The following is an 11,592-nucleotide window of genomic DNA, read 5'->3' as shown; positions in this document are numbered from 1 at the left end:
AGCTCCAAGTGTCTGCCCTGGAGCCCCCAGAAGGAGAGAGGGAGGTGCCTGGCTCTGCTCTGGGTGCCTCTGCACGGCCGCAGCACAGCAGAAATGGAGGTCACTTGACTAGAAAGCAGAGGAGCACAGCAGCAGGAGGTGGCGTGGGAGGGCTCCTGTACAGGGACTGCTGAGACTGTAGAGAATTTCACCATGCTGCTCACAAAGGGGTGAGAGGAAGGTGGTGTTTGTATCTGACATGGTAATTCAGTTTGGAAGTTGGAATTTCTTTAATATAACTGGTAAGCTCTTTCCCCACAGCCAGCAGAGCTGGGGTGTTATATTCTCCTTCATCTGGAAGGCAAGTTTTGCAGAGCTCAGCTGCTTTACTTTCCTTTTGAGAATGAAAGTACTGTCACAAGATATGTATCTGGTGTAAGGAAAAGCTATTCATAAACTGCAAGTGGTCTGTTATGCATTAATTCTGATAAAACATGGAGTTGCAAGTGTCAATTTGATGTAGGTTAATCTATTTATAATAGTGATAGCTTAAAAGCACTAATGATGCTCCTAATAAACAATTCCTAGCAGCTCAGTTGCTGAAATCACTTGGTTCCTCCTAAAAATTCTTATCAAGAGGGTTAAATAGAGCTATGAGTTGATCGACCGACCTATTGCTTCTTGAAGCAGATCTCTCCTCTCCTTCTGACCTCCGTCCCAGCTAAAAATGTGTTCAATCTTTTCTTAATTTGCAATAGATACTTGTGTACATTACAAAACCATCTCTCGCAATTTGGCAAATTAAATTGTCTGTGGTTAGCTCTGGAATCACAGAGATATTGCAGTGCACTGCAGCATTGCATAACAAGATTGCACAGAATTTGCCTTTCTCCAGTGACTAATAGTTATCCTTATCTTTAGTGAGCATCAGATTCATATGATTTTTTGAAAAAAAAATAAAAAAAGGAATTAGTATCAAGTATACGATGGGCATGTTATGCCTTGTGGCTGCAATGTTTTTTCAATTAACTTCTCTGAATATACCACAATGAAAAGTGTCAGATTTTTGCCTCAGAGGCCTATAATTAGATTAAATGAACACAGTTAATTATCTACTACCTTCTTTACATAAACCCATATGTTTCTTGAAATTAAAATGCTCCTACAGAAGGAAATTATCGTTCACTCCAGTATTTGCATTTACGACTCGGCTGTGAATCGACCGTGGTGTAGCACAGCTTTTTATCTGTGCCTCTCACTTCAAAGGAAGCTCAAATAGAAATACAGCTGAAAAATCCCCATACATCACACCAATTAGAGAAAATCCATGGGCACAGGGAGGGGATATTATTAAAAGTTACAATGTTAAGTGAACAAATACATTTTCTTCTTTACCAGTTGTTTCCTATAAAATTCCCTTGAAGAGATCTGTTCGTGTCCCTACAATCACACCCTTAAGGACTACATACTGTGCTCAGATTTAATGCTGCTTTTTCTACAAGAGTGTGCTTCTCCTTTTAGAAGACTAAGTAATTCTGATCTGTAGGGGAAAAATAAAATACAATTAACAGCTCTGTTTCCAGGCCTGCTTGTGTTCTAGCGAGGGGGGACTGCAAATCTTCTCTGCCCATTTTCCACCATTACTAAATATAAGCAAAAGTTCATGATTTAGGCTTCTTTATCCATATATTTGCACCCTCACCTGTCTTACTAAGAAGTGCAGATATTCATAAGATAGATCACCTCACTATTAGCATACCTGAAGGAGAAAACACTCCTGGTGATTTACAAAGTGTATCCAAATGTCTTTATTTACATTTCAATAGATGTTAACTTAAGGCCTAAATATGCAATCCTCACTAAACAGAAAAATTCAATTAGCTTTAGCAAAAGCTCTCATTCTGATTTGCAGTGGACTCTGAATGTGCCTGGGATGTGCACCGAGTGTGGTTCTGGTGTTTCGTTAGGTTTAGACCCTGAAAAGAACCTCTCACTGGTGTCTGAAAACTTTGTGCACTCACGGACTATCACATTTTGTTGTGCATTGTGTCGCGTTTGTCTCTTTTCATCTAAATTTTCATTAACTCTGCAAATGTGCTGTCTAAAGTATCATTTTGTCAGTAGTAATCTTAATATTGAGGAGTGAGCAGGACTATATTGTCCTGTAAATGCTGCCTCGCTGCTGGCTCGCAGCGTGTGAGAGGCAAAGAGAAAGAGCATCTTGATAGGCACTATCTGCTGAGGAAAAACTTGGACGGAGCTCTGAATTGCCTTTAACCTTTTAATGGACACGGTGGAGAGCAAAACATCTCATCTTTTCCTCCAGGAAATCAAACTTTTTATTTTAAACCCTCATAAATAATAGTCGCCCCCTGAATTACTTCTCATAGCAGAAAGCAACTGCTTAGAGAGGAACAAAGAAAAGCAACTGGAAACGTGGTTCACTGCTCTCTTAGTTCCCTGAAAAGCTGCTTAAATTTGTGGCTGATTCAGTTTCTTCCAGTGGGAATTTACCCTCTCTGGCACTTGGAGTTTAAGAAGTGCAGAGGGACCCACTTGCTAAGGTCGATGTGAGGCTGGGTGCAGTAGCTCCGGATCTGGGGTACAACAGCCTGAGATCCCCAGCAGGCTCTGGATTTTGCCTTTTAGCCCCTCGCTACTCCTGGTTTTCTGTGATTCTGCGACCGTTTTAACGCAGGCTTAAAGCTTTACAGGTGCCTCACTCGGTACCCGCCTTGCCCTGTGACTTAGCGCTTAGGCTGGGCAGTAATGAAAGGTCAAGGTTACTGCAGAGCATCCAGCGCACGAGAACTCCGTTCCTCACAGCTAGGATTCAATTTGCAGCGCTGGGAATGATACGGTGCTCCAAGGGAATTCAAACGGGATGGGGGGGGAAATAAGCGCAGCGTGGCCAACAGTAGCGTGTAGCGTGAAATATCCCCGGGGCTCTGCAGCCGCTGCCGCCTCGGGACACGAGGAGCCATCTTAGCAGCCAGTGCCCTGGCGCGAGTGGGTTTCGCGCGGGGAGGTCCGCGGCGCGGAGCTGCCCGCGGGGGATGCACCGCGCGGCGCGGGTCCTGCCGCGGGGACACGCGGCGCGATGTCCCCCGCGTGGCCAGAGCTGCGCAGCCTGAGCGCCCCCCTAGCCCCGGGCCAACCTGCTGCTCCGTGTCCCCCTGCCCCGGTGCGCGGGAAGCTGCGCGCGGCCGCCGCGCTACTCACCGCGGGCTGCGAGGTTGCTCTGCGGCGACTCCGGGGCCACTGCAGGAAGAGCGGGAAAAAAAAATAAAGGCAGGAGAAGCTGGAGGGGAAAAAAAATAAAAAAGAAAGAAAAAAAAAGCTGGGGGGGAGAAGGAAAAAAAAGGGGGAAAAAGGGCGCAGCGCAAGTGGCGGGGAAACGCAGCGGCGCGAAGGTGGCGGAGGGGCGCGGGGCGCTGCGCGGGGCGCTGCGCGGGTCGGCGGCCGCCCCCGGGGCCCCTGGCGGCGGCGGGAGCAGGGAGGAGAGTGGGGGGCAAAGCGAGCGGCCGCGGCGCCCGCGGAGGAAACTAAATAAATAAAATCAGACTGTTATTTAAGGCGCGTAAATTTAAAAATATTTGGACAGGAAGAGAAAGGGGAAAGGAACGGCAGGAGCCAAACCTAACGGTTTCGGCGCCGCGCGGCCCCCCCGCTCCGCCCCGCGCCGCTGCCCGGCGCCCTCCCCGCGGCCGCCCGCGCTGCCCCGCGCCGCGGCGGGGCCGCCCCGGCCCCCGGGCACCCCCGCGGCTCCCTCCGCCGGCACCGACATTTTGAGCGCGCGCGTTGCGGGGCGGCGGCTCCGAGAGCGGCTCCGGGCGCTCGCTGGGAAAGCGCCTTCCCCGCTGCCTTCTCCTCTCTTTTTTACTTTTATTTTTCTCTCTTCTTTCCCACCCCCGCCCGCCATGCACAATGACACAGACCTTCAAAATAAATACAGCAGCTTTCTCTCGCCTTCATTTTTTTTTTTTCGTGGGAATTTCACCACTTTAGTGAGGAGATTATAACGTGTGGTTGCTGCTGGCTGTCCAGGGACTTGTCAGGTACATCTGCGGAAGAAACATCTTTCCTTCTTTTAAAAGATATAAAATCGATATTTTCCTGTTACTTTTAACTCTTTCTTCGTGGGAACAACACAGTGGCATTGCTTACAAGTTAATTTTTCATTCCACTGTGTAATAAAACATTTATTCCATTCCTCTCACCAATTCAAGGTGAAGAAAAAAAATCTCCTTTCATGTACTTCAGTGTGCAGTCATTTATTTCACTGGCGATTAAGCCGAATCCATCTTAAAATATCTTCTTATTCCCCTGCCCCCCTTCACAATTTCACGATTAGCTTCGTGTTCCTTTGCCCAGCGCCCCTCTCGTCCTGGGCTTCTCTGCACTCCCGAGCTGCTCCTTTCCTTCTCCTGCAAAGCTACAAAAACTGCTCCCTCCTTATATGATCCCTTTAGGGGATTTTTCCTGTCCCTTTTTTCAGGGGGGAATTCAAGACTCTCTGGCACCGTTCGGGAAGCAAAGGTCAAGTGAAACAGTTTCGATCACGCGCGATTTCCAAAATATGGGAGAGGGCTCTGTCCCCATTCCTGCTGCCCGAAGTTGCCTGCTCTGTAGTAATCCTGACACAGTTACATGTTATACTCCATTGCTTCATATTTGCACTGTGCTCGCTGTATTTGTTTCTATTTATATAACTCCCCTCGATACTCTCTGTTCCTGGGCTGCTGCGGGGCAGACTCTGCTCCTCTCTTACTGCTTGGGCTTTTTAGTTGCTTTACCTTCCGATAAAGGAGCCCCCAAATATTTCGTTCCATCCTACAACCGTGCAGTTTCGAGACTCCTGGCAAACATTATTGTTGCCATTTTCAAAATTATGCGAATATGTAAAACTGATCTTTTTGATGTTGTCAGACTAAAAGAGAAGAATCACAGGAGTAATTTCTGAAACCACATCCAACACCAGCAAACTTTTTTTTTCAGTCTCACGATCCTTATTATTGAGCAGACTTATTTTATATCATTTTGTTATTGATGGATGAATGCAATAATTCCTTCAGGGGAAAAAAAAAATGACCCCAGAACCCTACCTCAAGTCACAATTTCCGCTCTCTTTAAGGTGCTCCCAGCTTATTAGCTGGTTTATTCCTTCAGTTCCCCTGAATCTCTTTGCAGTGACTGTTCGCTGCCATAATTACAGTTTCCGGGAATCTGGGCTGAGATTTTAGTTTACGAGAGCTGCAGAGAGCATTACAGATCAATGCCCGTGTGGACATAAAGCAAAATTGGCTCCAAATCAGGCTCCTATATCGCGCGTGACTCACACGCCGCAGCTCTAGGCTTGACCGCGAACACCCTCCTCCTTCAGCACCTGAACCTGCGGCGCGGAATAAATGCCGCTACCTCGGCATAGGCGGGACATTTGCCCCCGAGAAGGACCGGTTTTATTAAGGCACCGCTTAACCTTCAGTTCAGCTAAAATTAAAGTAGAGACTGCTGGAGCCCCACACAGGGCTCAGACGACCTTGATAAAAAGAAGCAGCGAGGAAGGTGACTGTTACCTTGCACCTTTGCGCCACAGCGGGGAAATCCTCGTGGTCCCTTGGGTTTCTCTTATAAGAGAAAAACTTGGGGCTTTCTCCAGGCTGTTATTAGATATTATATTATATATTTTTATTGATCTCCACACAGAAATTATGGAGATGGTCCCACGAAACCGCACCGCGCTGCCTGCGTCCCTGTTCCACACGGACCGAGGAACAAAACTGCGCAGAGCGTCGTGTTTCACAGAGGGTTTTAATCAGAAAACACAGCAGTGTGACAGAGCGTAGGCTAAACATGACAGAGCCAGGAAATTACTTCTCACTTGAAAGCAAGAGGAGCTGGTCTTGCGTGGGGGAGGCTAAAATCTTGTGGGATGTGGGGGGGAAATCTAAATTTACTTATCTTATTTCTTTTAAGTGCTATTTTGTACCTATCTATTAATTTTACCCAGATTTAATATCGTCTGTTTTGTGCGATTAAAACCTAAACTATTCAAAGGAAAGCACTTTAAACTGCTCATATGTCGAACAAGTGGGAGCTACACAAACGTTGAAGGGTTTTGTATTGAACTCATTCCGATAAGGTGCTGAGCATCGTTAACTCCCATCGAGATCAACGAGTTTTGGGCTTGGACATGCTATCAACTGCACCGTAGCAGAAAATATTCAAGGGTTAATTTGTATTTTAGCTGCAAGCTGTGATACAAGTTCAGGAATATCAGACGTGTTGCTTCCTGAATTTCACTGTCTTCAAATGCTCATATTCTGCGAGATGCATCTATCATTATAATGGTTTATTTCCAACACGAAAACAAAGCAGAGCAGTTGGTGAAAAGCGAGTATTTCTTAGGCTGCCTTCAAACTGCTCTCAGCTTAAGAAACGGCCAGAAAAAAAATGATGCTTTGCAGCCTCCTCATAGTCCTTCCTCTGAGCACGGGGATCTGCTGCTTGCTCTGAAGCGGGGAACGCGTCGTGCAGCGCACGGCGAACACCGGCTGCTCAAGCGAGCCCTTCAAAACCTCTGGCAATCACAGAGACCACTTATACTGCCGCTGGTAACTAAATTCAAAAGTCGTTCGGTGAAAGTTTAAATACACAAAGGGGAAAAGTGCAATCTACATTTAGAAAGCGAGTGACCTACTTCTACAAGCTCCTGTTAGTGTCAAAACGCAGCTGTTTCCCAACGCTTCGGCGCGACACCCGCTCCCTTTGGGCCAAGCCGCGTCCCGCTCTCTGCCCTGCCCGCTTTGCAGGTAGCCCCTTAACAGCCCTTAACAGTTTGGAGCTGTTTCACCCCAAACAAGACATCCTTTTTTAAAAAAGTAAGGCGTGGGGGAAGCGGGAGGGGGGGAAGGTGTCACAGCGAGCTACTCTGGCGTCTCCAAAGGTAAAAGCAGCGACACAAAGCGGGGCGCGCGGAGCTCGCCGCCCGAGGCAGCGCGGCGCGCGGCTCAGTCCCTCAGCGCCGGGCGCGGGCACCTCGGCTGCGAACCCACCTTCAGGAAGGAGAGAAAAAAAATGCGGGGAAAAAAAGGGGGAAAAATAAAAAAGCCCAAACTCTTATGACGGATGCTGATCCCGGGGAGGCGGCGGTCAGGGCTGCGGCGCGGGCGGCGCCTCGAGCAGCCTCAGCACGGCCGTGCGCTTGTAGAGCCGGGCCAGGTCGCAGGCGGTGGCGCCGCGCTTGTTCTGGTGGCCCACGCGGCTCGCCGTGCGCCGCAGCAGGAACTCCACGACGGCCGCGTGGCCCTCCTGCGCCGCCAGGTGCAGCGGCAGGTTGCCCTCGGCGTCCTCGATGTTCACGTCGGCCTCAAACTCCAGCAGAGTCTGCAAAGTGTCCAGGAAGCCCGCGCGGGCCACGTCGTGTATCACGGCGAAGCCCGTTCTGTCCTTGAGGTCGGGGTCGGCGCCGCTGCTGAGCAGCCTGCGCGCGATCTCGGGGTTGCCCAACTTCATGACCTGCGGGGAAAGGCACACGTGAGTCGCGCGGCTCCCTGCTCTGCTCCCGAGCCCCGGCGCGGTTCCCTCCTTAGTCCAAAGAAGACTAATGATGCGTCAGGACACCCCTTCTCATGCAGTATTTCCCCCCTAACTACAGTCAGATCGTGGAGGATGTTACCCCTTCTACGGTGACAGCCCGCTGCCTCGGAGAGCATAATGCCTAAAACATGCAGCTCAGCACATCGATACGGAGAAGAACTTCCTCAGCTTGGGTTACCTCAGCCCCTCACCATATGAAAATTAAAAATGACTCTTGTTCTTTGCCTCAGTATCGAAACTCCTCTGCATTACTGTTTAATCAGTTCAAAAATCAAATATGGGACTTCCCGAGGAACAGATATTTTACCTCGGTAACAGAAAAAGGAGAAAGTGTTTTTATAAACTTTCAGGTGTTTACATTGTCTGTGTATTATCATAAAACAAATATTTGTACTGTGCCATACTTCTGTCTGCTAAGAAAAATAAATCCTCGAAGAAAAATTTCTCCCCAATATTTGGGTTTCATTATGTTACCCAAAAAGGAGAAGTTAGGAGGGATGTTTCCAAGTTCCATAAGCTTCAAAAAAAAAAAGCTTCTAAAACCAGTATATTACTTCATAGTTTCATAATTTCACTATAAGCAAACTCTGGTTATATTCTGTTGTTCAAAATGTCCCTCATTAAAAAAGCACTAATTGAATTTTCTCACTCTTCCTCTCAGGAAAAAAAAAAAGAAAAGAAAAGAAAAGAAAAGTTTGCTTCTTTACATGCTCTTGATTGCATCATAGAATTATTATAATTAGGAAGCAGTTATCTTTAATTTAAGGCTTAACAGCTTGTACCAATTTTCCCCAAGTTTCTCAGTTTTTGTTTTCTTACAACCTTTACAAAATGAACATGGCACTAAATAATCTCCAACCTATAGGAATAATTTACTGTTCTTGCAACTAGGTTATTTTACAAGTGTCAAATTGGGGAAAAAAAACTTCCTAATTTTCTTAGAAACATCTACATTTAAAATTTTGCAAAGAATCTTTTATCATCACAAACGGGCATTATATTCAATATAATGTATGTTTTTACAAGGTATTGCTGAAATACTGTTATCAGTGAAAAAAAAAGGCTTTATCAGAAAGGCACACCTATAGGAAATATAATTAATGTAACATCTAGAATGTAAAGTAGCCTTTAAAATACATTTACAGACAGCAACAAAACTGCGGATAAGATGGAAGGAGATTCAGGGCAAGATGTTTATCTATGGCACAGTATTTCGTGCACTTTTATGTACCATTTATTTCAGTTTTCAAAAGAGATGTAAGAGGTGTAAAGGGAAATAAGAGAAAGTAAATAAGTGCTCCCTCTTTCTTTTATAAATGGGGGTGTTTTTGTCTCTCTTTGAGGGCCCAGGCTGTATTATTTTTGTATTCAAAACATGTATTTGGTTCAAGTGGCAGTTTATGTGCACACGGAAAGCAGGCTAGGGGACTGAGGGCTTCATTTAAAGATGCGGGGGGGGGGAGGAAAGAAAATCTTATAAAAAGGTGATGCTATTTGGATGTGAGATACAGCTGTCCCAAAATGCCCTTTATTTTGAAAATTTCACTCGTGGAAAGGGAGGTAAAGAAGGAAAAAGCAATTAGTAAATAAGTATGACCAAGAGCTTAAGGCAGAACTTGCATTTGCGGCCTGTATAGGTGCACTTCATCACAAACAAAAAGTGCCGAGGAAGACAAGCACTCGTTTAATTAAAGATAAATCCAGAAAGAAAAAGAAATACTATTTTGTAATAACATATCCATATTCTCTGCACTGTAAGTGCGAGAGGGGTTACCAAGAGCTCACCTCCATTTGGGAGCTGGCAGGGACCGAGAGCTCTCTCGAGCGTGGTCACCCCCTCACAACCCCTTTCGGGATGATACATAGTGAAAATAAGCAGACACATTCTCCTGTTTTGATTTTTGTTGCGGTTCCTTAACTCAGTTCTGATTAGGTTACAACAAAAAACACTATTGTTAGTGCCCAGATGCGCTTAATATAGCTGGGTGCTCTGTCCTCGGGTAAAATATTCCTTAATTTAGGGGATGGACTGGTAGCTTCTTTTAGTAAAATACACAAGTGCAGCACAAATCGGTTGTCAGCCCCCGTCTGGAGGATAAAGCATCTAGCTAAATGTTTCCTTCTTTCTTAAAGAAGTTACTTGGTGCAAGTTTTTAATTTCATTCCTTCCCTTCCCCTAAAAAGTTGCTATAAGTGCCTGCCCTGTCACACCATGTCCTATTTAGGTGATAATAGTGCAAAGATAATCGCCCAGCTCCCGAGAAGCGGGGGAAAATGTCCAAAGAAAAAAGGGTCACTGCTGCTCCGCAACAAGAGGTGCTTATTTTCGAGCCCTAATGTTTTTTTGGGAAAAAAAAATAAAAAAATCCAGACCCTGCAACTATCTCGAGTTCATTAGAAAACCGCATGCTTTCCGAAAACAAAATTTCAGAAATGAATATCTCGCTTTCGGGGGAAAAGGGGGGGAGAGCAGTTAATAGAAACGATTTTTCTAATGTGGGAAATTAAAAACTTCCCCAGCTCCACTTCCACACTGCATTGCATTCCCCTTAGTATAAATAACCACACACTTCCTCCTGATTTACAAATCACTTATTTCACTATTTTTCTGTATACATCCCACCACGTTCGCCGTCATTATCTGCTGTTATTAAAAGAGAAATCTTTCAGCAGCCCCAATAGTTAGCAGCTGGATGTGATCCAGCCCCCGTCTGCACGGCTCCCCACCGCAAAACGAGGACGGGGGACCCTGCGCGATCCGAAATGAAATAGCTGCGAGCAGCGCCTCGCCACCCCTTCAAAAAATCAGCCTCGAATAAGCCCAATTTTAAGCCTCGGTTCTGCATGAAAGGGCGAGCGGGGCCGCCGGGGACTCCGCATCGGAGGTGTCCGGGCTGGGCAACAGCCTCGCACGAGGAAGGTCATTCGCCCCGAGCAGCGTGAAAAGGAAAAGTACCGTCCAGCCCCCAGGACCCGCCGAGAAAAGCGAGGGCTCCACAGCACCCGGGGGGACACGCAGGAGCCCGAGGCTCCAACAGCCCCGCGGTTGTGTTTACGGACCTGCTCGCAAGCCCTGCTCACCTCGGACGCGTTTCTTTTCATCTCCTCTCTTTCATTCTCTGCCTCCTCCCCACCGAGTTACAAAATAACATTAAACTCACAACCCGCTTGACATTGAGGGTGATCCCCGACTGAAAGAATGGTTTTGACCAGTTTTATTTCAAGTACGTCATTTTAGGGAGCTGGAGCCACTAAAGTTATAAAATATGGCATCCAATTAGTTTTTTTTTTTTTTTCTAGAAAAAAAAAAAGCACTCGAATTTCGTCCACCAGTCTGCTCTAAAGCGTTGTCTTTTTGGAAACCCGGGTCACGTAGGTAGCAGTGATGAAATATTTTCTCCCTCTCTGGATACCAACCTGCAGCGCAGTCCTCCCAAATCCATTTTGGGCATTGACGTTTACATTCTTTTGCAACAAATTAGTGAGTTGCACTAGGTCCCCCTTGGCAGCCGCGGACGCCAGCTCGTTCCCAGAAGGCTCGGCCATTCTTTAGGGTGGCTGACGATCGGAAAAAGAGGAGATTTTTTTTTAACCAGGCATGGCATCGGAGACTGACAGAAGGATTGGGATGGTTAATCTTCTGGAGTAGACCTTGTAGTAAATACTCGTAAAAAAACTCTTTGCCAAGAGCCCGCCCCTAACTCACACGTGATTATTCAGCAAAACTGCAGCTCCGCTTGAAAGAAGGTTTCTTCGCTTCCACATAGAGAGTAACTCACATTAAAGCCTTTCGCCGCTTGCGAGGGCGAGCACGTTAAAAGCTACGAGATCTATATGTTGTGTGTAACATATATACACGTACCCTGGAGCCCGAGTTCCGACCTGAGGTCCCCGCAGCAGAGAGCGAGCCGCGCTGTTCGCAGGCGGGACGCGGCGCTCGGCGGCTCCGCGGAGAAGCCTCGTCCGGCGGCTCCGGGCCCGGCGCTGCCCCTGGCAGCCGCCGCCGGGCGGAGC

At 47.0% G+C, this 11,592-nt stretch overlaps 1 protein-coding gene across 3 annotated transcripts; it reads right to left on the bottom strand.

The window, feature by feature from the left end:
- Window positions 1-5,936: 5,936 nt before the first annotated feature.
- On the bottom strand, window positions 5,937-11,545 carry CDKN2C (cyclin dependent kinase inhibitor 2C). Of its 3 annotated transcripts, none has more exons than XM_026053640.1 (3): window positions 11,441-11,545; window positions 10,996-11,136; window positions 5,937-7,497 (listed from the first exon to the last, which is right to left on the bottom strand). In XM_026053640.1, exons 2-3 carry the CDS (start codon window positions 11,122-11,124, stop codon window positions 7,132-7,134), a joined length of 495 nt encoding a protein of 164 aa, XP_025909425.1. In that variant the 5' UTR covers window positions 11,125-11,136; window positions 11,441-11,545; the 3' UTR covers window positions 5,937-7,131. The 3 variants fall into 3 exon arrangements, with proteins under 3 accessions (XP_025909425.1, XP_025909578.1, XP_025909502.1); XM_026053793.1 differs by having other exon boundaries at window positions 11,461-11,481; XM_026053717.1 differs by having other exon boundaries at window positions 10,996-11,545.
- Window positions 11,546-11,592: the final 47 nt, after the last annotated feature.

This window comes from Nothoprocta perdicaria, unplaced genomic scaffold, assembly GCF_003342845.1.
Source record: "Nothoprocta perdicaria isolate Ctin4 unplaced genomic scaffold, notPer1 scaffold_0, whole genome shotgun sequence".
Classification (NCBI taxonomy): Eukaryota; Metazoa; Chordata; class Aves; order Tinamiformes; family Tinamidae; genus Nothoprocta; species Nothoprocta perdicaria.
This window is presented reverse-complemented; position numbering and strand designations above follow the sequence as displayed.

Bases quoted from the DNA above. Each gene is read 5' to 3' on its own strand.
- CDKN2C (XM_026053717.1), bottom strand. From the start codon at position 11,124: ATGGCCGAGCCTTCTGGGAACGAGCTGGCGTCCGCGGCTGCCAAGGGG. The intron at 7,498-10,995 runs GTTGGTATCCAG...CTTTCCCCGCAG, and splicing joins TTGGGAGGACTGCGCTGCAG to GTCATGAAGTTGGGCAACCC.